Raw genomic sequence first — 25,139 nt, 5'->3', positions numbered from 1 at the left:
TCCAGTACAATTCTTTTTATTAAAGTACTTCAGTAGAGAAACAGTGTTATCAACAATCAACACAAACTTTACTGAAATATTCACAAATAAAAATCTTCTACTTTATAAATCACTCAAATAATGTTCTTCTGTGTTGTAACAGTAATCACCATTGGAGGTTGGTTACTCTGATTTATTCCTAACCACACACATGTATTCTCAAATTGGGAGATTCAAATCAGTTACTGTAACATATGGGGCTGGCTATCAGTACCTGAATGCTAGTCCCAGAAAGTCAGTAGAAAAATGATGTAATTTGAAACTAATCATTTATCTTTGGTGCCTCAGTTTTTCCGTCTGCACTGAGAATTTCCCTTAGAGGAGATTTATTAAAAAATATGAAATGTTAAAGTTTAGCATACATCTATGCCTTGGAAAGAATTCACGTGCTTTTTTTTTTTTTTTTTTTTTTTTTTTGGTACACGGGCCTCTCACTGTTGTGGCCTCTTCTGTTGCAGAGCACAGGCTCCGGACGCGCAGGCTCAGCGGCCATGGCTTACGGGCCCAGCCGCTCTGCGGCATGTGGGATCTTCCCGGACCAGGGCATGAACCTGTGTCCCCTGCATCAGCAGGCGGACTCTCAACCACTGCGCCACCAGGGAAGCCCACGTGCATATTTTTAAGAGGATAACTTATCTGCTCTTGATTAAATTAAATACTATATACTATTTATTCAAAATAAATAGACTGATAATTGTTCTTTTCTTGAAAGTTGTCTTTTCACTTAAATCACATTAAAATCATAGGTTAATAGGGTTCAATAGTGTTCAGTAATGATATACTCAGTAAATTACTTTAATTGCAATGAGGACTGCTGTCCTACTCAGACAAAATTTACAGACTATTTTAAGTTTCATCCATTACATACTTACATTCTTCATGACCTCACCATAAAAACAGAAATCCTGCTACCCGTAAAGCACAAAGGGGTGAAATTCAAGCTATAATCAGAATTTTGGTATAGTTCCTTTGGAAATCATTAGCAATCTATCCTGACTTCAAAAGAGACTGTGGTTGACAAAGGATGGAGTAAATAAGCTGATTTTGACTAGACATCCTGGCACAATTAAAGTGGCCTGGTGCTATCATAAAAAACATTCAGTAGTGTCCATGTTGCAGGGTGGGGGCATTTAAAGTAAAAAAGCTTGAAAGTATAGATGCCATAATTCTGAGGACGGAAGAGAAATAAGATGATCCTGATTGAATCAGAAACTTTTCTAAAAACCGTGTTTCGGTTGGGAAGACTGTGATTCTGCTGTAAAAGGGAGAAGTTTAAAGAGGTTGGTACAACAACCCTTACATTTTCAAAGAAATGTGTAATACTTCTAGGTAGAAACAGTATTGCTAAATACCCACATGACACTTTGAAACTGTTAGCAGTAAAAAGGGAAAAAAAATCATTTATCAACATAGGAGACAAAGAAAAATGGTAACCTGTGATGCTCTCGCTGTTCTATTCAATTAAAAAAATAAATCGATCACAAGCACAAATGGACATGCCATCTCAATAAATAAAACCTTCTGTAGATAACTTGTCATTTAAAAATGAATTAGATGAAAAGAATAATTTTCTGCAATATACTCAAGTCATTTTAAGACTGAAATAGTTTCAGAAAAACATGAAACATCCTTAGAGGAGGCCTGACTGTTTTGTACTGGTTGTGGCAGAGCACTCCATGCCCTATACAGAGTACACAAGGAAATACTTTTCACACTGAACATAGATCTCTTAATAAAGAAAAACACTACACAATATACCTTTCTATAACATGCAGTATTTAGGTAATAGTAAATCATCATCCTTCACAAAGAAGATGCAGTTGCTCTAAAAATCATCTCAGAGCTAATGATTTTAGAAAGAGGTGAGCGTCAGAATTTTAAATTTAAAATACAGACTTAATTTCAAAGTTGGGTTTGCCAAACCTCTGGTAATCCAGGGTGAGCAAGAAGGAAATGTTCTCCCTATTTTATGACCTGCACTTCCCATTACCTATGATGAATGCCATGAGTCAAATGCCATAGTAAACTTATTCTCACTTTTGGGGCCAGCAAAGGCTAGCGTGGTTCTAGGCAAGACGAAAGCAGGGAGCAGTCCCACAAAAGAGCCTGTCCAGGACTGATCCAGCAGGAGATTTCAAGGGCAACTGGGCACCCAAATGACCCCAGGGCAATTAGATAATTTTTTATCACTCAGGCTCCCAGCCTTGTATTATATCTCCAGGCCTAACTGCTCCCATAATAGTCCTGAACTACACTGGATGCCCTAAGGCTGGGTCACTGCTACCCTGGACAAGCACTCCTAGAGCTGGAAACAAAGGCTGAGTGGGCAGGGTAGGCAGAGCACCATTTATTGGAGCCAACCCCCATCTATCAGATGCCTGTTGACAAGAGCTCAGTCAGTGATTCTGGAGCAGCTCCTCCCAACAGATGGGCTGTGAAAAAACCTCTCTCTCCAGCCAGAGCTCATATGAGTAGTGGAAATCCTCAGGCAGATCCAACCTCTGCCCCAGCACACTCTGCAGGCAGTTATCCACAGGTGAAAACTCAGAGTCCTGGGGTCTGTCATACCGGCGGCTGTTAAAAGCCTCAATGTTGGCCCTCAAGGTGCATTCTTCTGCTTGGAAGTCCCACGGCCTGGCATCGATGTCTGTGTTGGGAAGATTAGAAAGAAAAAGATGTATACACCTCAGGACACTGTTCCTCTTAGCACAGAGCATGGTCTATGGGATACCAACAATGCAACTGCTCAGAATTTCCTTTTTTGTAAAAAGCAATGTACAAAGTAAGTATATAACACGCTGCCAGTCAGGTTTAAAAAATATACACATGCCCACATACATATGCTTATATATGCAGAGACTATCTTTGGAAGAGTCTAGAAACTGGTTAACAGTGATTACCGCTGAGAAGGAAATGAGGGCCCTGAGGGAGGTAGACTTCTTTTTATTGTATTTCCTTTCCATTATTTCACTTTCTTGCTAGTTATATGTATTATATTTTCCAAAACAGCAACTTGGTTCCCTTTATTGAACTTTCCTTAGGAATAGGAGTTTCCCACTTGAACAAAATCACAGTTTTCAAGGAATGGTAAGAGGCAGGAAGGGGCACAACAAGGAGAACCAGAATGAACCAGTTACTGAAGACTTTCCTGATTCCATGGAACCTCCTCCAGCACACAAAAAATCTATATGCAGCTTATGTTAAGATTATGAGGTGGGGCTTCCCTGGTGGTGCAGTGGTTAAGAATCCGCCTGTCAATGCAGGGGACACGGGGTCGAGCCCTGGCCCGGGAAGATCCCACATGCAGAGCAACTAAGCTCGTGCACCACAACTACTGAGCCCACGTGCCACAACTACTGAGCCCACGCGCCTAGAGCCCATGCTCTGCAACAAGAGAAGCCACCACAATGAGAAGCCCACACACCGCAACGAAGAGGAGCCCTCGCTAGCCACAACTAGAGCAAGCCCGCGCACAGCAACAAAGACCCAACGCAGCCAAAAAAAAAAAAAAAAGAAGCAAGCAGACAAATCCAGAAGGTGGATATTCTGCAGAACAACTGGCCTAGTTCTTCAATTATGTCAGTGTTATGGGCGGGGGAAAAGAACCCTGCTAGATTCAAAACAAGTAAAAGGATATAACAATCAGATGAAATTTGTGGTCCTGGGTTGGATTATGACTTGGAAAAGAATAGCTTTAAAGAATATTTTGGGGCAACTGGGAAATTCTGAACATGGACTTGATTATTAGATAAAATGAAAATGTACTGATATAGAAAGGTAGAAATAATGTTAACTAAAAAGAGAAAATTATACACAACACTGTAAAGCAACTATACTCCAATTAAAATTAATAAAAAAAAGAGAAGATTACAAAATAGCATACACAATTTGCTTTCACTTAAATAAAATGTAGGGCTTCCCTGGTGGCGTAGTGGTTAAGAATCTGCCTGCCAATGCAGGAGACACAGGTTCGAGTCCTGGTCTGGGAAGATCCAACATGCCACAGAGCAACTAAGCCCGTGTGCCACAACTACTGAGCCTGTGCTCTAGAGCCTGTGAACCACAACTACTGAGCCCACATGCCACAACTACTGAAGCTCACGCGCCTATAGCCCGTGGTCCACAACAAGAGAAGCCACCACAATGAGAAGCCCACACACCACAACGAAGAGTAGCCCCCGCTTGCCACAACTAGAGGAAGCCCATGCGCAGCATGAAGACCCAATGCAACCAAAAATAATAATAATAATAAATAAATAAATAAATAAAATGTATGTGTATATGTAGAGGAAAAAATCTGTATGAACATACAATAAGATTTTGGTGGCAATCTTTGGACGGTTCAAATATGGCATAAATATGGTAATATTGTAAAGTGTTTGCTTCCTTGTATTTTCTAACTGCTTTGTAATAATAAAAGGTTATTTTATTTTTAAAAATCTCTCAGAGAGACTGTCATACACAGTGAAATAAGTTAGAAAGAGAAAAACAAATACCGTATACTAACACATATATATGGAATCTAAAAAAAGAAAATAAATGGTTCTGAAGAACCTAGGGGCAGGACAGGAATAAATACGCAGATGTAGAGAATGGACTTGAGGACATGGGGAGGGGGAAGGGTAAGCTGGGACGAAGTGAGAGAGTGGCATGGACATATATACACTACCAAATGTAAAATAGTTAGTGGTAAGCAACCACATAGCACAGGGAGATCAGCTCTGTGCTTTGTGTCCACCTAGAGGGGTGGGATAGGGAGGGTGGGAGGGAGATGCAAGAGGGAGGGGATATGGGGATGTATACATATAGCTGATTCACTTTGTTATACAGCAGAAACGAACACACCATTGTAAAGCAATTATACTCCAATAAAGATGTTAAAAAAAAAAATCTCTCAGAGAAACCTGTCACTTAAAGGAATGTTTTGAAAAGGGGTAATTATCCCTCAATTGACTTGTTCTATAAAATGGATTTTCATAGTTTACATGGGACAGGGTACGTGCTGGAATTTGAGGCAGCGCCTTAACGTTTGTTGTAATAGCACCTGACTATAATCATATATTTTCTCATCTAAAATATGTAACAATTCATACCAAAAGAGTAGAGACGCCTGTTTAGTTTTGTTTCAATCCTGGGCAACTCCCAGAGGTCAAAAGCTCTGAGAATACTCACCATTCCCATAAGCCCAGTCATCATTCATGCGGTGGCGTACTTTCTGATAAATGGCTGACATGGTTTTCATGTTGCTTTTCCTCCACTGGCGCCCGAGGTACTTGGTCTGTATTTTTAGCAGCTTCAGCACATAAAGTTGCAGCATGGCCTGTTTGACCTTGAGGGCCCGCTTTAAGATTGGAGCAGATTTAAACACTACCAGCATCTGCCCATTTAAAGAGGGATAAGAATGAAGAAAGATATGGATCTAAAGTTTCTTTGGAATTTCCAACTCACAGAAAAATTAAGCCAAACCTGGCTAACCTCAGACTACCCTGGGGAGCTTTGGAAAATCTATGGTCCAAGCTCCACTTAGACTTAGTCTTTAAGAACAGAGGAAGCACTCCATTTATATTTCACAATTCAAAATTTCTAATATTCAAAGTGCAAAAAAATTTTGTCAGCCACACATCCCCTTTCCACTGTTACCAGTTTTCTGTGTATCCTCTGGAGATAATTCTATGTATGTGTATGTTACTTTTATTAACAAAAATGATAGCAACTACATACCCTTTCACCTTGTTCCATACCTTGATTTTTTTTGAATTTTATTTATTTATTTTTATTTTTTATACAGCAGGTCCTTGATTTTTATTTAACAATATATTTGAAAATTATTCCACAGAAGTACAGAACCATCGCATTCTTTTTAATGATTGTATTAATATTCTATTATAAGGATGTACATAAATAATTTAACCAGTTGGTATTAATGAGCATTTACGTTTTTTCCAATCTTTCATGATTACAAAAACTGCTGCAGTGAATAATCTTAGACTTGTATCATTTGAGATGCGTGACTATAATCCAAAATACAATGCTAACTTCCCTACCAGAGCTGCCCTGAGGGAGGGTCCATATTCAGCTCCCTGAAAAGAAATGGACCGGTAAATAATTATCATAGAATAAGTAACCAGAATTAGGAGGTGCTAAGTCTTATGGAGCGTTCAGTGTCTATCTATAAAGCTCGCAAAGCGAGAAGTCCATATTTACTAAAGATAAAAAAAACCCAATTAGGTGGACACCATGATCTGAAGCTCCACTCACCATGGTTCTGGAATGCTTCCATTTGGTCAGTTTATTGAGCAGCCTCAGAAGGTTGATGCAGGAAAAGAGGTTCCTCCAGCAGAACTGGTTGTTGTCTCCAGCTTCCTGTAATAAGGCATGCTCATCATTATCTCAACACCTATAAGGCATTCCTTCCCACAGAAGTATGGAAGTCACTGTTGGTCAGTTTAGGTGAGGCCTTCCATATGAAATGCTACCTCCTTTCCATCCCGCTCTTCACACAGTCAGGCATGCAATATTCTTCAACTGAAAACACACAGCTGCCAATCCTGGAAGACTCTGTACCTAGAGCAAGTACTGGCTAGAAAGATGGTACATGAACATAGAAACTTCATTTAAGCAAGCTTTCTTGTGTAGCTTTCTGCTTTAACATCAGAAAAGAGATGATAGAATTTTGCCCCCATATACTCTACACTTAAGTAAGCTATGTTTATAATTGCTAAGAGTTATTCTGGTAGATTTCAAACTATTGGGTTGGCCAAAAATTTCGTCCGGGTTTTGTAAGTTACAGAAAAACCCGAACGAACTTTTTGGCCAATCCTATATATTGTATGGATCTGATATTCATTACAATTAATTCTTGAAAAAATCAACCTCCACCCTCCTTTATCAAACCATATTGCAGTAAACTGCTTCATTCTCTAGCATGGAAGGAAAAACGGCAGATGGCTTATTGGAACCAGGTGTTTCTCTTGAATGTTTCTTGATAGCTTGTGAGCACCCAACCAGAGATAACAGATGGATGTCAGATCAGAAACAGGTAACTACTCATAGAAACATCTTTCAGGGACAAAAATAAGAGTCTGGGCTTTGGGGCTTGCACCTATATACTGGTGTCAGAAGCTATATAAATCAATTAACACACTTGGTGGTCAAACTAACATCTTGGAAATTTCTCACGTCTACAATGTGAGAGAATGTAGGAGTGGGAGATGTGTAGAAGTGAACTGCTTACTGGTGAGTGGAAGATTACCCCCTCCTCTCCCAAATTAATTTGAAGCAAGCAAGGCAGACATACATCAACTGTGGAATGAACAGCCAAGACTTTTGAGAATATTAGGCTCTCCTAAGAAAGAAATAAGACTGAGGATCAAAAAGGTGCAGGGAAACTTTTCAGAAATATTGTTTAGAAATAATGTTCTCCTGCGAATTCCCTGGTGGCCCAGCACTTAGGACTCACCACTTTCACTGCAGGGGCCCAAGTTCGATCCCTGGTCAGGGAACTAAGATTTCACAAGCCGTGCGGCACGGCCAAAAATAATAATGTTCTTCTTCCTCTAGCAAATGTTCAATATTGTGTTTAGAACTAGTCACAGGAAAGCTGTTTTTTCTTTTTTTTTTTTTTTTGCGGTACGCGGGCCTCTCACTGCTGCGGCCTCTCCCGTTGCAGAGCACAGGCTCCGGACACGCAGGCCCAGCAGCCAAGGCCCACGGGCCCAGTCGCTCCGCGGCATGCGGGACCCTCCCGGACCGGGGCACAAACCCCCGTCCCCTGCATCGGCAGGCAGACCCCCAACCACTGCGCCACCAGGGAAGCCCGCTTTCTGTTTTGTTCTAAGAGAGACTTCCATGGGAGCCTCCACTCTAGTGCAAAACAGATCAGGTTTTATAGATGTTACATTTTGTGTGGCTAACAGAGGAGACAGACTCCTAAATGCTTATGTTTTAAAAAGAAGCAGGGGAAACAAAAACATAAGAGAGAAGTAAGTATATTTCAGCTGTGAGCTTTCTTCATCCTGACTTCTAATACGGTAGCTGCATAAAAAGACTTGCATCCCTTGTGGAATATGGGAGTAGTGGCATGGTCTTGGAGAAGCGGCACTGGAGTAGGCACCAGGACACACGGGTTATGGCTTCAGCCCTGGCTGTATCACCTTAGGCAAGTAATTTCCCTGTTTCCTGTAAGAGGCTGAACTAAGATAACCTTTAAGATCCTTTTATCTCTGACCATTCAATAATTCTGTGGCTTACTTTCTCCAGTTGGCTTAAAAGTTAAAGTTTTGAGGGAGAGAATGCTGATTGTGGCTGCCTTTTTCTCAGAGCTGAGTCTCAAGAGTCCCAAGAGCTGCCCCAGTCCCCTTCTGAAGGTAGTCTCACCTGCCCAGGGCCCTTCCCTCTGATAATGCTTCCCTGATGTCCATAACTAGCCCCACTTCTTGCATCACCAGATGCTGCCTGGAGTGGGCACTGAAAGCACACACGCTGGTCAGTGGCTCTCCCTGGAGAGCTGAGTCCAGGCTTGTTGTCTTCTTTGCTGGAGCCCTGCTCAAACCTTCTCCCTTCTTCCAACCCAACAAATAATCTTTTTCCCAGAAAAAGGTCCATGGGTGCCCTTTCAGAATTGCCTGTCTTGAGAGTTTTTTCTTTTTATGTTCATTTAAAGCAGGTTTGGGCTTCCCCGGTGGCGCAGTGGTTAAGAATCTGCCTGCCAGTGCAGGGGATATGGGTTCGAGCCCTGGTCCGGGAAGATCCCACATGCCGCGGAGCAACTAAGCCCGTGCGCCACAGCTACTGAGCCTGTGCTCTAGAGCCCGCGTTCCAAAACTATTGAAGCCCGTGCACCTAGAGCCCATGCTCCACAATAAGAGAAGCCACCGCAATGAGAAGCCCGCACATCACAATGAAGAGTAGCGCCTGCTCACAGTAACTAAAGAAAGCCCGTGTGCAGCAACGAAGACCCAAAGCAACCAAAACCAAATAAATAAATTTATAAAATTAACTAACTAAATAAGCAGGTTACCTTCTTCCTTCCTCTTTTTTTTTTTTTTTTTTCAGGACTCAGCATATTAATTAAGATGCAAACTTCTTCATGGGGATATATTTTGTGAACAGCAGCACTTGGCTGTATTCTCTTGTTCCTGGTACTTAGCAGTATCCAAAGCAAGACCTTTACTCACTTTCAACCAGCTAAAATTAAAAAAGAATTGCCCTGGGGCTTCCCTGGTGGCGCAGTGGTTGAGAGTCCGCCTGCCAATGCAGGGGACGCGGGTTCGTGCCCCGGTCCGGGAAGATCCCACATGCCGCGGAGCGGCTGCGCCTGTGAGCCATGGCCGCTGAGCCTGCGCGTCCGGAGCCTGTGCTCCGCGACGGGAGAGGCCACAGCGGTGAGAGGCCCGTGTACCGCAAAAAAAAAAAAAAAAAAAAAAAAGAATTGCCCATGTTCCACTCTCACAAATAAATATTTGTTTGCATACACATTTGGTCTGAAGATTCAGTTTAGCAACCACATCCTACCCTTTCAGAGCATTTCTAAGGCCCTACAAGGGTTCTACTCTCAAAGATCCATCCATAGCTCAGCTGAGTGAGCCAAGCCAAATAAAAACCCACGCTCTAGACTTCCCTGGTGGTCCAGTGGTAAAGAATCCGCCTTCCAATGCAGGGGACGCGGGTTCGATCTCTGGTCGGGGAACTAAGACCCCAGATGCTGCAGGGCAACTAAGCCCGTGCACCACAACTACTGAGCTCTGGCGCCTCAATTAGAGAGCCTGTGTGCCACAAACTACAGAGCCCATGTGCTCTGGAGCCTGCGTGCCACAACTAGAGAAGAGAAAACCCACACGCCACAACTAGAGAGAAGCCCGTGCTCCGCAACGAAGAACCCACGTGCCACAACGAAGGATTCCGCATGCCTCAACGAAGATCCCGCATGCCGCAGCTAATACCCGACACAACCAGATAAATAAATAAAGTTAAAATGTTAAAGAAAAAGAAAATATATTAAAAAAAACAGGCTTAAGACAATTAAGTGGATAATTAACTCAGACGACTGTGGGAAGGAAGAACAGAGTGTTTCTTCCTTTTGTACTGAGGAAATCAGATTGGTTAGAATCTGAGCACTGGAAGAGACTTAGCTGTTCTAGTCCAATGCTGTTATCCATAGAAGCAAAACCTGAGGCCCAGAAAGAGGAAGGTGGTCTGGCCAAGGTCACATGGTAAGTGCCCCAACCAGGGCTTGAACATAGATTTCCAGTATTTACTGAATTCTAACACTTTGTCTTTATTTACTGTTCATCTTCTGATTAAGTTACTGCTAGGTTAAGGACCCAGATCTAGGTATCATAAGAGTTATGATTCTCAAAAGTGATGTGAGGACATATGGAGGAAGGAGAAAAGAAAATTTCAGAGTCATTTGGGGAGCTTTAGCAAACTACTTGTGCCCTGGGAGGGACCTGGGCATGTGAGTTTAAAAAATCACCCCATTACAGAAAGGGTGACAACCAGGAAAATCGATAAAATGCAAAAAAAACATTTATCCATGGTTCTTCCTCTGTATAAATACCTCATGGAAAATGGATATATACCTTATGATATGTTCACATTTTGTCTAGGATAGAGAAACAATAATGCTAATGGTGATATTGCTTTTAAATAGTGATGGTGAATGTCAAAACAAAGACTTTTATTTAAGGAGGTCACAAATCACTGGTTAAATAATGCCTAAAAGGAATGCTAGAGACCTTAATACCTGAACAAAAAGAAAACAAAAATAAAAACAATAACAAAAATCTTCTGGAATATCTGTAAATATCTGGATTAGGAAGTTATAAAAACTAATAAAGATAGATGAAAGGATCAGGTATATAAATTTAAGTGATATGAACATATTTTTATAGGTATTTCTGAATATAAATCATACCCAAATTTGAAGAATTTTGCAATGAACTACCTTTTAAGAATTAACTTAATAATTTCACTTGCCTAGATCTGAAAGGAAATGACAAATATTTCTTTGCAAATGGCTAGGCCATGCAAATTCTTACCCTCTGCTTTGGACAACACTTCACCACTCCACCTGCTTCCATATCAGTAGAGGGTAAGACTGGGCAAGATACTAAGAAACTTCTAGGTCTGATACTCAATGACTCCAAAATATAATGTGTATTTAGTTAGAAATTATAAATGCATTGTTGTAATAACATGATATATGTTATAAATTACATATAAAGTAAAAAAGGATATTAATACATACAAAAGGTCTAATATATCCCACCCCTAAAGCATCATGTTGCACACCCTATTTTTCATACCATTGCTCTAAACAACCATCCAGATGCTGAGCATCCTACAGTACTTGAGCCCATACCCACTGCCTTCTCCAGCAACCTCCTTCTAAAGACCATACCTAACTTCCACACAATCATACATTCACCATCCTTCTCTTATGTTTGGAATTTAATTTTTTCCTAGTTTAGTGGATTGAATTTGAATACAGACTTTTGGAGATCTAGAAATTGTAAGGCTTCCTGCACCAGGTAGGTGAGGAAACTCTTCAGTACATGAGTAAAGATGGCCTATTGTAGAGCTAGATATTTTGACAAGATGAGAAGACCATAGAAATTAATGTGCCATTAACTTTGCCTTTATTTCATGTCCATTATATGTGTAGTTGGAATTCCAAATGAAGTTGAACTCAGTTCAAATACAGAAAACTGAGAAAATATGAATCAAGACTACCTTAGCCAAGTAATTCCACTTCTAGGAATCTATCTTAAGGAAATAATCAGAGATGAGGGCAAAGATTCATGAGTAAGGATGTTCATTTTGGATTTATACAAAGAACATTGAAATAAATGCCCAACAATAGTAGAAAAAAATCATTTTTTTAAAATTAAGTAGTGTAATATTATATGTAGCTATTAAAAATCATGTTCTAAGAATGTTTAATAAAATCATATTGTGAACATTTAAATTTTACTATGTGAATTGAAACATATGTAAAGTCCTTATTTTATTAAATAATATGTGTGTGTATATATGAGTGAATATATAAATATATATGGTTAACTGTAACAAAATATTAACAGTGGTTTATTTTCTTTCCCGTATGTTTCTGTATTTCCCCAATTTTCTGCAATAGTATATATCAATTTTAAAGTCAGAAAAAAAAATTGAAATGTTACTTAAAGAAAATCCTATACACTTAAAATGCCAGTACATTTTCTGTGCTTACAATTAATTCACTGAGCCTGAAAAAGACATAAATCTTACTCATATAAACACTACTCCTTTCTGAGTGCAGAAGCCATCAGTTTAGATAAACAAACCACTATACTGAGGATCTATGTGGAGTAAACTTGCTAGTTAAGTCCACGACTGAGCTCAGGGAAATACTTCTAAGTTCAAGTAAAAAATAAAAAAATCTGTGGTTACCAAATGAAACCACCAGGCGCCACTGTTGCTTCACAAAAAAGACAGGAATCCCTAGCATGAATCTGTTTTTCATTAAGAATAGATACATGCTTTTTTTTTAAAAAAAAAAATTCATTTATTTATTTATTTTTGGCTGTGCTGGATCTTCTTTTCTGTGCGTGGGCTTTCTCTAGTTGCGGCGAGCGGGGGCCACTCTTCATCGCGGTGCGCGGGCCTCTCACTGCCGCGGCCTCTCTTGTTGCGGAGCACAAGCTCCAGACGCGCAGGCTCAGTAGTTGTGGCTCACGGGCCCAGCCGCTCCACAGCATGTGGGAATCTTCCCGGACCGGGGCACGAACCCTGTCCCCTGCATTGGCAGGCAGACGCTCAACCACTGCGCCACCAGGGAAACCCAAGAATAGCTACATGCTTTTACCTACTCTTAGATAACAATAAAGTCTTCTCAGAGGCATAACAAGTATTTCAATAATTTTCTGTTCATATCCCAAAAAGTTAATCAGAAGAGATAAGAAAGTTTAGTTCCCATCAATTCCTACTTATGGGATTGAGAAAAGAGAACACATTGTATCAAGAAATTGATTCAGGTCATAAAAGCTGACTTTATGTTTGTTTGTTTTTGCGGTATGCGGGCCTCTCACTGTTGTGGCCTCTCCCGTTGCGGAGCACAGGCTCCGGACGTGCAGGCTCAGCGGCCATGGCTCACAGGCCTAGCTTCTCCGCGGCATGTGGGATCTTCCCCGACCAGGGGACTAACCCGTGTCCCCTGCATCGGCAGGCGGACGCTCAACCATTGCGCCACCAGGGAAGTCCGACTTTATGTTTTGAAGTACCCTACTAACAGTAGAGCTTTAATGCTATCCCTGTACCACTGTTTCTGTGAGAAAGTGCATTCCTCATTCCAACTCTGAATGACAGGGCTGCATGTCTCCACCCTGGCTCTGCTACTTTCAACTATAAAGTTTTGGCAGCTATTTAACTTCTCCATCTATAAAACACTAATACCAACCTCATACAGTTGTTTTAAAGATTGAGGAACATCATAAACAGGGTTAGACAACTTATTACCTCTCTCTGCAGAGGTAAGAAGCTCCCAGCTTCCTTGGCTGCTGAGACCACATCTAAGTAAGAGAGGGAATCTCTGCCCCGGTGCTTAAAAAGGTGCTAGACTTAGTGTCTCAGGACATGGGTCCTTCTCTAATTCAGGGTCTGTCATGAGGAGTGGACCTGACGAGTCACTTCATCCACTGGGCCCTCAGGTTTCTCATCTTTGAGATAGGGGGTTTGGCCAAACGGCTCTCAGGTCCCCTCCAGCCAAGAATCCTATGGTTCTGTAAAACTTGTGCCACAGAAGGTACCATTCTACTTTTGCACAATAAACTTCTCTGATGTGACATCCTGCAGGTATTAAAGTTGGGGGACAAGGGGTTGGGGCACACACAGGTGCCATCATCCGATCATTTATTAAGGTCCTTCCGTGTACTGAACATGGTGCTCGACTCTGAGGATATAAAATGAAGATGATACTACCTCTTCCTTTAGGGAGTTTTCAGTCAAATGGAGAAACAGATACATATAAACAATTACAGTGCAACAGGGTGAAGGTATGGGCTGAGGTATATCTAAAGAGCTGTAGAGATGAGATAGACACTTGATTTCAACATGCTGTTCATCAGTCAGTTTCATGGGATTCAGAATAACTGAGGGACTTCTATGATTTACCTAGAACTGTTTCCAGCATGAGGAACTTTCTGGGTCATCCTTCTGTGGCCATATTGAATTTTGCCTCAGAGAGACCTAGGTAAGGTATTTTCTGAAGTACACACCCCTGGGTATTTTCTGTAGCACAGCAGAAAGAAGACAGATAATTGATTTAGGCTAGACCAGAAGAGATTCTCCTGCCATTTATCACAGATGTTCACACTCAATTTCAGTCCCATTATCTTTCTAAATTTCCTCTTCTCAGTGTTTTTCACTGACCCTTTTCTCTACAAAATGCTATGCTTAGCTTTTCCAAATCTTTCTCAACTGGGTCAGCAGCTCTAAACCCCTACTACCTCTGTGCTCTTGCCAATATGCCTCTACTGATCTGAGACTCCCAAACCAGGGCATTAGGGGGCTAGAGAAGAAAAGGAAGAGCAAATGCCAACCTGTGCCACCTGGTAATTTCAAAGGGTATCAAATCCCCACTTGCTTACCAGACTCTCCGTAGTAAGCTCTGGCAAATCCTGGATGGTACAGCATGGGTAATCCAGGACCGAGATACTGCAAGATGCAGAGATAAGGACAGGCTTTAAGTAAATGGCAATGGCAGCAAATGGCTATATCTGAAAGGGCAGGAGGTATTTCTCTTCAGCAGGCTGCATCTATTTCCAAAACTGCTTAGTGATTTCAGCTGAAACTGAGGGTTCTGGTGCCAGGCAACTCCAGATCCAGTCTCCTCTCCTCATAGCCATGAGAGGAACCAACAGAATTCTTTCAGGCTGGCCCCTATCTGGCAGAGGCAAGAGAAAGCAGAAGGAGAGCCTCTGTATAGCCACCTTTCTCCTCCCTTCTTTAAAGGAATACATAAGCTTGTGTGCATTTGTGTTTCTGCATTTAAGTGTATGCTTGTGTGTATGCGTGTACATAAAATTGTGCTCCCAGAGATGCTGCCCAAACTCATCCCAATAATAACAACCTGTGGAAGTGAGAATGAAATGAAGACCTCTCCTCTGTCTCTTACCAGATGTTCCTGAAACTCAGGAGCTCTGGGGAATGATCACAGAAGCCACTCCTAGAGGAAGCTTGAGACAGAGGCAGCTTCCTGCAGCAGGGCCAATCTAGTAGCTCAAGAACGGTAATAGCATCTGCCCCCAAAACAGACAGTGGGGAACTGCAAGGGAGCTAGAGGCTCTGCGGTGAGCCCAGGGAAGCAGGCATGAGTCAGCAGGGGAAATAAGGCACCACATGATGACAAGGACACGGTCACTCGAAATGACGGCTCTCTTTCTTTCCTTTTCTCCCTTCTTCACTGGTACAATGCAGAATTTAGACTAGCTAATCTCTAATGCTCCTTCTGGTTCCAACACTCCATAGGTTTTAAACACCAATCCATCCGAACTAGAGTAGTTGGAAATGGGTAAAGGATGTTGGCAAAGCATAGGCTATAAAGAGGAATATGGGGTTCCTTCAACCTGTCTCTACATTTCAAAGTCAAAACTTCTATCCAAGCAAAACACAACAATTTATTTGACTAGAAATGTTGACCTTTGTTCAAGAAACCCACAAAGGTAACCTAAGGGAAACAAGGTAGGAGAGGGGAGGGCAGTGGACCTACCTACTGGATTCTCCCAGGGCTCTGCACTACTCCATTAGGATAAACATTCTTGGCTGGCTCATCTACTTATCTACCCACCTCCCACTGACAAAGCCCCATGGCAAAGTAGGTACTGGCAACCAGGAAATGAGGGTGGGAAATCAAGGATGGATTTGTTCCAATCTCATTGTACTGAATTCTAGCCTAAGGGGGCATAAAATAAAGTTACAAGTTTCTAGGATATCTAGATTGTAAGAGCCATGAGGAAACTGCAATAATGAGCTGTAGGTGCTCAAGTTCTCAAGATCATGCAACAGTAAAGCTTACAGGTAACGCATGAGAGGACCACTGTATCCAGGCCAAGCTTAGCAAACGGTGTAGTCTGGCACTACCACTCTTCCAACTCCAAATTGAACCTGATGGACACCTATTGGATTGTCTGCCCCTGCTTCTAGGCCCATGGTACAGGGGGCATTTAGTTCGTGAACCCCACTCCCCAGTCACAGTTGATTGATCCAAGGGTGGGCCTCTAACCCTGGGAATGTGGAACAGGGATTGAGAGCCAATTCAATCTCTGAAGTGGCACAGGAATATGTTTAGTTCATGTGGGCATATTTCACTAAGTGGCCTAGGAAGCAGACAAAACTATTTGTCAATGAGAGAGGAAAAACTGGAGTGGAGGTACAGAGGCTTGGTGGCCATAGATGGAGGTGGAGAGCTTCCTGGGCTCCTTATGCTACAGACCAACCCTGAGGTCCAGAGCTGCATCTCTGTCCTAGGTTCCTCGAGATGATATACTGCCCATTTTCTCCTAACAAATTCCCATTCTGTGTGAGCCAGGTCCAGCTCTTTTTGGTTCCTTATCACTAAGAGGGTTGACTGATACACACAGGTACCTTCATGAAGCTGTGACCCTTACCCAGCCCGACCTACACTTTCATTTTCCCCGGTAACCCAACTAGTATGTCTTAAGTGTCTTTTTTTTCTGGCCGTGCCACGCGGCTTGTGGGATCTTAGTTCCCTGACCAGGGATCAAACCCGGGCCCTCGGAGTGAAAGTGCGGAGTCCTAACCACTGGCCAGGGAATTCCCATAAGTGCCATTTTTAAGGGGGGTGGTGCCCAAGTCTCTCTGCAGTTAGGAAAAACCCATTCTCCAAGGATTCCTCCAAACTGGAAAAGTAAAGCACTCTCATCTATGTTTATCTTAACTAATGCTTATAAAAGCTCTATGATATAGTCAGAGTAGGTATTATTCTCATTTTAAAGATGAAAATACTGTGTCTCAGAGAAACAAAGTGTCTTACACTTGAGATGACACAACTAGCAAGTGGCAGATCCAGGTCAGGAATCCAGGTCCCGTGACTTCAGGTTCTGTTTGTGTGTTTTAAACTACATATAAGTAGGCTGCCTCTCCAGGGTGGAGTTTCTGGCCGTGCTGACAGACTGGTGGGGCAATATCTCCTAGCCCCTCTCCAGTCACCTCAAGTGTCAGGTCAGCCTTCTACTTTACGAACTTTGCCTCTGGTAAAGCACTTCTGGTCAACTCTACTGATTATCATCCTTCTAGTTTTTGTGTAAGTAGCAAACTGAGGAACAAGGATCTACTCTGTTAACCCCCCAAGTCCCCACTTGGCTGGAGCAATCCATAGCAACTGTGATCAGAAAGCAATTTATGCTTTAACCCCGCCTCTGCTGCTTACTTAAGGGGTCTCACTAGCATGTTATCCTTAAGTAAGTCAATTAACCTCTCTGAATTTGTTTCCTAATTGGTGAAATGGGAATAAAACTTATTGTGATATGTCTTAGCACTACTGAGGAGATTAAATGAAATAATGGATGTGAATCTCCTGTATTTTTTTAAACTACAAATTGATCTAAGTAAGGTTCTATTATTTATCTTTAGTTACAAATTCTGTATAACACTTTACAAAGTAGTGTGATTGATCCAACTTATGATTTATACTAAAATTAGGGCTGACTAGACAAGTAGGATGCGTCACAAAAAATATTTTCTGGATCCTTCTGCCATAGGGCTGAAATTTCATTGTTGCAGTTTCATTTCTTTGAGTCATGGCATTTTCAGTTTTCAAAACTATTAAAATACAAATATCTTTGTGAAGAGGCCAAACCATACACCCCACCAGTAGCACTTCAAGGAAATTAAATTTGACAGTGACAGCTCTAAGATAGAAAGGACCAGGGACACCAGGAGAACAGAAACTCGGCTCTGAGACGACGTAACTTCTCAACCATCCCAAATATCCCTTTGAAATAAACCTGTCCCGAGTTCTTACCTGTTTTTGGCAGTGATGTAGGACAAGATATTTTGATTGAAGAACTTCAGGATCAATGGAATGCAGTTGGCAAATACCAAATGTTGTGATACATATTCAAACTAAATTAAAAGATCAAAGCAGAAAGGATGCTTATTTGGGGGAGAATAGAAGGTCTGTATGAAAAAAAAAAAAGAGGCAAGTACAATTCTAATATCCATTCCTAAGAATATCCACTGTCCACTTGTGTTATCAGTCTTCCTGTCTGGGAAGTGGGAAGAACCATCTTCAGCCAGCCCATCCTACAGAGAAGGGGACAATCTGCAGTGTGTGTATGTTGCAAGCACCTGACCAAAAGCACAAAACATAAACAAGCCAGAGAGAAAATCCCACTCCAGATAAATAGAAAGAATTGCTGTGAGATTTGTTCCTAAGCTCTACAGGAAAGGAAGGCTCCCTGAGGGAGTTGTCTTCCATACCAAAGCCCTGGCTCATAGGGTTTCAACTGTGATTGATATAGCAGGAACAGGTGCAGCCCAGCAACTGCTGGCATCACTCAGTCAGGATGGATACGGCACACAGTAACCAAATGAACCACTGGAATGTGGGCTCCAGCGTGAGTCTGGTTCACTATATTAGCCCCCATACTTAGAATATCAGTATTTTAATGAATGAATCAACAAGAGTCCTTCAGTCAACAGATACTACACTGAGAATAAGTCCAAGATCTTTTTGATGGGCTGAACACCAGAACATAGGGCTACATTTTGCTCTCTTGCATCTGGATGGGGTTTGCACCCAGGAAGACCTATTGGGGCAGTGTCATGGAGTTGTGTCACCTGGATTTTGCCCATGATACACAGAGGAACATCAGACACAGTTTGTCTCCAGATCCAGAACCTAGACTGCTGGGAAGTGTAGAAACTGGGTTGAAAAAGCAGAAAATTGTAGTGTTTTAAATCCCTTAGCTCTTCCTGATCACCGAGAAATAGCCATGGCAGCAAGCTAAGCTGCCCTTTGCTCAGGTGTGTGGTTAGCAGTGGGGAGTCAGGTTGTGTTGCCCATTTCTCTCTTCTGCCTTAAAACTTTCTCCCTGGCAGCTGACCCAGGGTATTTTCCAAAGCCTCAGATGGAGAAGCCAATGCATACCTACTATCAAGTGATGGAAAACATTTTTCAGTTTGAGACATGTCTGTAGCCTTGTCAAGATGCACTGACCAGGGCAAGACCCATCAAGCCACCCACCTGCCTGGCTGTTGATCCACATATTGCCCACCAAAAGCAGCAGACAGAAGCACACATACACAGTTCTCTTTCTACTAGGAGCACTATTTCTCATCCATCCCTACTTCTTCCAGCGCTGCTGCTGCTCAGCAAACACTGGCAGAAGAAGTGTGAGTACTCAGGGCACCTAACACACCCAAAGATGTCTCTGAATGTATGAAAGTGGAGAAATATCCTGGTTGTACAGTCAAACCTGCCATGGACACATACCCTGGAGGGGCTTCCCTGCACTCTGAGGTCCTGCTCTTCTACCAGCAAGCTTGGTCCTTAGGAGGAAAATGAGGCAGAGGCCCTGTGCAGGAATGAGAAGGCTCCCTCTCCTCTCCATGTCTCACCACAGAGAACATCCATTCACTGCCCCCATGTTCTCTTATATCTTGGCAACACCCATAGCACCAAGTCCAAACTTTTTAGCATGGCAAACAGTGCTTTCATAGGGAAGCAGGTTCTTAACCTTTTTTAGCCTCAGTGGAATAAAATAAGACCCAACTTGTAGGGTTGAGAGAATTAAATGAGATCTTACATGAACTTAACAGAGTGCTGGCCACATTGTAAGTACTCAAAACTGTGTGCTAGCATATGTATTATGATCTGCTCCCTGCCATCCCCTCCAGCTTCATGTATCACCAGACGTCCCCACTCCCTCCACTCCAGGCAGAACTCCAGCAACATTTAATTAGTTTCCAAGGTACTCTGCTCTCTCCCTTCTGGACTTTCACAAATTACCTTTTCTGCTTGAAATGCTTCCTGCTACCTTTCCCTGACAACTCCCGTATCCTGGCTAACATCTGTTTCTTTAGGACTCAGGTTAGAAGTCACATCTTCTCCACCTCAGGTTGCATTAGTGTTTCCATAGCAGCCAATGCTTACCTGTATAACAGCACTTATCACGCCATAATTGGCTATTTATACATCTGTATCCTTTACAAAACTTCAAAGCCCTTAACAGCCAGAAGTGTGTCTTATATAGAATTACATCTCAAATGTTAGAGAAGTGCTTCATGGGACTTCCCCGGTGGCGCAGTGGTTAAAAATCTGCCTGCCATTGCAGGGGACACGGGTTTAAGTTCTGGTCCGGAAAGATCCCTCATGCCGCAGAGGAACTAAGCCCATGAGCCACAACTATTGAGCCTGCGAGCCACAAGTACTGAAGCCCGCGCACCTAGAGCCCATGCTCTGCAACAGGAGAAGCCCACGCACAGCAACGAAGAGTAGCCCCCGCTCACCACAACTAGAGAAAGCCTGTGAGCAGCAACGAATACCCAACGCAGCCAAAAATAAAAAAAGTAAATAAATTAAAAAAAAAAAGTGCTTCACATATAGAAAAGTATGCTCAGCACTCCCCCACTTCCCCTTTTTGTGGCATGCTTGAATCCTGTGGTCCATTGCTTCAAAGCTGGCAGGGCATATTCCCAAGAAGCTAGGGATTCCTATGCACAACCGCTGGATAATGTTCAAAGGACACAGACATTTGCAACTTTCTAGGACAATTCCCCACTTCCCACCCCAAGCTTGTGCAACAGGTATCTGGATTCCGTGAGACAAAGGAAAGGCTGAAAGATGCTTAGCTGGACCTCAAAGGCCCTTTCGTTCCTCCTTTGGGAGACAGGACCTGGAGGACACCTGAGATGTGGAGAAGTGCTCTAAGCTGCTCACCTGGTAGATATGATTCAGTTTGAAGTGTTTGAGGAGTAGCAGGAGCAGGGCAGAGATACTCTTTACGATGATCTCCTTGTGCCTGTTCACATCAATGCCCAACTTCATGCTCTGGAGAACAGTGATGCTACAACGGGGAAAGGAAGAGTCAGTGCAGAGGGTGACCTTAGAGCAAGGCCTACGAGGACCCAGGTATTTGGGTCAGATGCAATAAACACAAGAGAGCCAGAACTTCAGAAACCTGAACTGTGCTAGGGAAACCTCCAGAGTTCCCACTTATGAGTCAGGAGAAAAGCTCCTCTGATCTCTTTGTTTCTCTCTCCTTTGGCAAGCTCATCCCTTAGCAATGTCCACCCCCATACATGTGCAGCCAGTAACTGGCACTGATGTTACCCTCCAGACTCTCAATTCTGAGCTGAAAAGAGCAGAGCTGAGAGCACTACAGTGGAAAGGGGCTACTGGTGGCAGAGAGGAGATCTCTTTGGAGACAATCCCTGTAAGTGTTAACAAGGTGAGGTGGGGACTAAAGAGACCCTGCAGACAAGGTAGCTAATATTTAGCAGCTGCCCCAGTTGAAGCACTCACGGCATCTCCTCAGGCAGGACATCTGCCAGGATGTTGATAGAGTCTGTCTTAGCCTTGGATGTAGGGGCTGCAGCCAGTAGAATCTTAAGTAGAGCAATCTGGGAAGTAGAAAATGAGGAAATCCCCCCCATTCAACAAGGTTATTCTTCCACAGTTCAACAGCCCTAAGAGAAATGTTTTAAAGCCTTTCTCTAAGTTCTTCCCTCAATAACCAAATCTGCCCAGCCTCCAGAAGAGCAAACAGGTGCCCTGTCCTGACAGGCTTGCCTGTGAGGCTAAGGAGCCAGAAGGGAGCTTATGGGCTGTTCTGCTTCAAGACTGCTCTTTCCAAAGAGGATTGAAGGAACAGAGTGAGAGGGGCAATGCCTAGAAATTAGGTGGGAGGTATAAGCAAGATCTCCCTCCCCAACCGTTTTCCTTCCTCTACCTCAGACCATCAGCGTCCTCACCATCATAGCCTGAGGCCAACTAGGACACCAGAGGCCACGGCAGACCTCAGGGGGACTAAGGCACTTACTTAGGAGGAGGGCCCCCTATGCATCCTGCAGGGACCCACCTCATTCTCCACTCCTCGCAAAGAAGTACTTGGGAATATAGCCAAGTCCTTCTTCCTCTGGGAGGAGCCCTGAGGAAAGCTCAGAGAATGCCTTGCCTGAAGGGTGAAGGCTCAGGAAGCAAGCTCAAATGACAGATGGCTCAGCTTAAGAGGGCTCTCAGCTCTCTATTCCTCACAGCTGAGAAGGGAAACTCTGGCCCAGCCATCTCCTTACCATGTACTGGGGGAGGCTATACAGCATGCCCTGGTAGAGGATTTCACACGGCGTCTCTGGTACTACCTCTTCCCCCTATGGCAAGAAACATACAGTTTGCCCAGGCCATTTTCCAGTTGACCAAAACCTATGTTTCCTTGGTTGTGGAGGGTGGGAGGAAAAGATCTGGGAGTCAGATCAGGATTCCTACCCTAGCTGTGTTAATGATTCATTGTAGGACCTTGGGTAAGTTACTTTCCCTCTCTGAGACCTAATTTCCTCTTCCTAGGATCAGTGGGCTGGTCTGGATGACCTCTGAGGGCTCTTCCAGCCCTGAGAATCTATGATTTTGGTTGTCCTGTCATCTGGAATCAATCCAGAATTCTCTCTATGTCACTCTTGCTAGGTCAGGAGTCAGAACTCCCAGCAACGCAGTGGTTAAGAATCCACCTGCCAATGCAGGGGACACGGGTTCGAGCCCTGGACTGGGAAGATCCCACATGCCATGGAGCAGCTATGCCCATGCACCACAACTACTGAGCCTGTGCTCTAGAGCCTGTGTGCCACAACTACTGAGCCTGTACGCCTAGAGCCCGTGCTCTGCAACAAGAAGCCACCGCAATGAGAAGCCTGTGCACCGCAACGAAGAGTAGCCCCCGCTCACCGCAACTAGAGAAAGCCCACGGGCAGCAATGAAAAGTGCAGCCAAAAATAAATAAATAAATAAATTTATTTTTTAAAAAAAAGAACTCCCACCAAAGAGTTGGCTCAGACTACTGCTTTGCTGGATATACTTGGGCTTAGCTCAGGCCACAGGTACGCCTGGGACACTGGAACTGACACCCCACACAGAGGCACTTCCTATGGTGTCAATCTGAGGCCATCTGAGAGCTCTGGGCTGCTCCAAAGTCAGAAAGGAGAGGTAGGTGACTCAACAGAGAGGGTTAATAAAGGCCTGGAGAGGCAGGAAGGGGTATTAGCAGGGAAAATTTTAGGTGGAAACTATTTTCTTCCCTTCTCCACTACCCTCTACAACATCCCTTCCTCCTTTCTGACCAGGCTCCTCATGCACAGCTCTGTCCTTGTGATGACCCCACTTAAGCCCTTTATCAGAGTAGCCCTTTATCAAGAGGCATTCAGGCCACTGTCATCTTTGGCCAGTGCAGTCCTTCCTCCCCACCCAGGTCGCTCTATTACAGGACAAGGGTCACTGCCATGAGACCCTGAAGCAAGGAGGAGTAACCAGGCCCCTTCTATTCTGCTGCTTAAATGGATAATAATCCTGGCAATCCTGCATGTTTGCCTTGCTGTTCTCTAAAAGGCCTATTTCATACGTTCTCCCCTCTCTTCAAACCAATCCCCTCATCCCACAGCCCCTCAACAGTTGCTGTTGGATGTAGGGGCTTCACGGACAAAACAGAAGCAATCAGACAGGCACAGCCTCATTTTCTCAACACCAAATCTATCAGAGTCTCTACCTTCCTTCTTGACATGAAGGATGAACCACCCGTGCTCCTACCAAAGGCTACCCTCCGCTGGTGCTCACACCCTTTTGCTTTATCGAATGCATCAGTTCTATAATTATCTCCTTTCTCCTGGATCAACCCTTTTAGGACTCCACACTCCAGTATCTCCTAGCTATAACATTCCCTTGACCCACATCCTCCTTGCGCTACCACCCCATTTCTACCTTCCTTTTCACAACAGAACTTCTATGTGGTTTGTCTATGTTGACTAAGTCTACCTCCTTTCTTTACATTCCCTTTTCAATACACTCCAACTAGGCTTCTGGCCCCACCACTTCACTTGAGGTTGCTCTTATCAAGGTCACCAGTTATCTCTATGTTGCCAAAGTCAATGGGCACCTAAGGTCTTATCAAGCACCATTTATTAGCAACATTTAACATAGCTGATCACCCCCTTCTTCTTGAAAGACTTTTTTTTTTTTTAATAAATTTATTTTATTTATTTATTTATTTTTGGCTGTGTTGGGTCTTCGTTGCTGCACACGGGCTTTCTCTAGTTGCGGTGAACGGGGGCTACTCTTCGTTGCGGTGCACAGGCTTCTCATTGCGGAGGCTTCTCTTGTTGCAGAGCACGGGCTCTAAGCACGCGGGCTTCAGTAGTTGTGGCTTACGGGCTCTAGAGAGCAGGCTCAGTAGTTGCGGCACACGGGCTTAGTTGCTCCACAGCATGTGGGATCTTCCTGGACCAGGGATCTAACGTGATCCCTGCATTGGCAGGCGGATTCTCAACCACTGCGCCACCAGGGAAGCCTTGAAAGACTTTCTTTGCTTAGCTTTTATGGCATCACAATCTCCTGGATTTCCTCCCACCTCATTGAGGGTTTTTCTTTTTTTTGGCTCCTTTCCTGAATCATCCCATCCTTGACATATTGGTGTGCCCCAGGGCTTTGTCCTGGGTTCCATTCTCTCTCTATCTTTAATCCCTCCTCAGGTTATCTCAGCCAGTTCGATGGCTTTTAACACTGTCCATGAGTCAACAGTTCCCAAATTTATTTCCCTAAGTCAGTCCTCTCTCTAGAACTCTAGACCCATATACCTAATTGCTTGGCTGCTCTGCATGGGTGTCTAATGGACATCTAAATCTTAGTACAACCAAAATAGAACCCTTGATAAGACAGAACTCCTAGGAATTCCCTGGCAGTCCAGTGGTTAGGACTCCATGCTATCACTGCTGTGGGACCGGGGTTCAGTCCCTGGTTGGGGAACTAAGATACTGCAAGCCGCACAGCACAGTGCCCCCAACCACAAAAAAGAAAAGAAATGAAAGAAAAAGAAAAACAGGGGGAAAAAAACACATTAAAA

General features: G+C 43.4%; 1 protein-coding gene across 6 annotated transcripts in view; it reads right to left on the bottom strand.

The window, feature by feature from the left end:
* The window catches only part of STRIP2 (striatin interacting protein 2), a 44,271-nt gene continuing 19,132 nt past the window's right edge, over nucleotides 1-25,139 (bottom strand). For 4 of the 6 annotated variants that reach the window (XM_073809925.1, XM_004328727.4, XM_033863253.2 and 1 more), the window contains 8 exons: nucleotides 22,333-22,407; nucleotides 21,563-21,660; nucleotides 20,978-21,104; nucleotides 18,059-18,159; nucleotides 14,664-14,730; nucleotides 6,298-6,402; nucleotides 5,212-5,416; nucleotides 1-2,686 (listed from right to left, as the gene is read on the bottom strand). In XM_073809925.1, coding sequence (XP_073666026.1) covers nucleotides 2,436-2,686; nucleotides 5,212-5,416; nucleotides 6,298-6,402; nucleotides 14,664-14,730; nucleotides 18,059-18,159; nucleotides 20,978-21,104; nucleotides 21,563-21,660; nucleotides 22,333-22,407 — 1,029 coding nt within the window. In that variant the 3' untranslated portion in view covers nucleotides 1-2,435. Of the gene's footprint in view, nucleotides 2,687-5,211; nucleotides 5,417-6,297; nucleotides 6,403-14,067; nucleotides 14,305-14,663; nucleotides 14,731-18,058; nucleotides 18,160-20,977; nucleotides 21,105-21,562; nucleotides 21,661-22,332; nucleotides 22,408-25,139 lie in introns of those variants that run through there. The other 2 variants (XM_073809928.1, XM_073809927.1) reach the window with 2 other exon arrangements.

Source organism: Tursiops truncatus, chromosome 9 (genome assembly GCF_011762595.2).
Source record: "Tursiops truncatus isolate mTurTru1 chromosome 9, mTurTru1.mat.Y, whole genome shotgun sequence".
Classification (NCBI taxonomy): Eukaryota; Metazoa; Chordata; class Mammalia; order Artiodactyla; family Delphinidae; genus Tursiops; species Tursiops truncatus.
The sequence above is the reverse complement of the archived record's forward strand: the minus strand, read 5'-3'. Positions and strand labels throughout refer to the sequence as shown.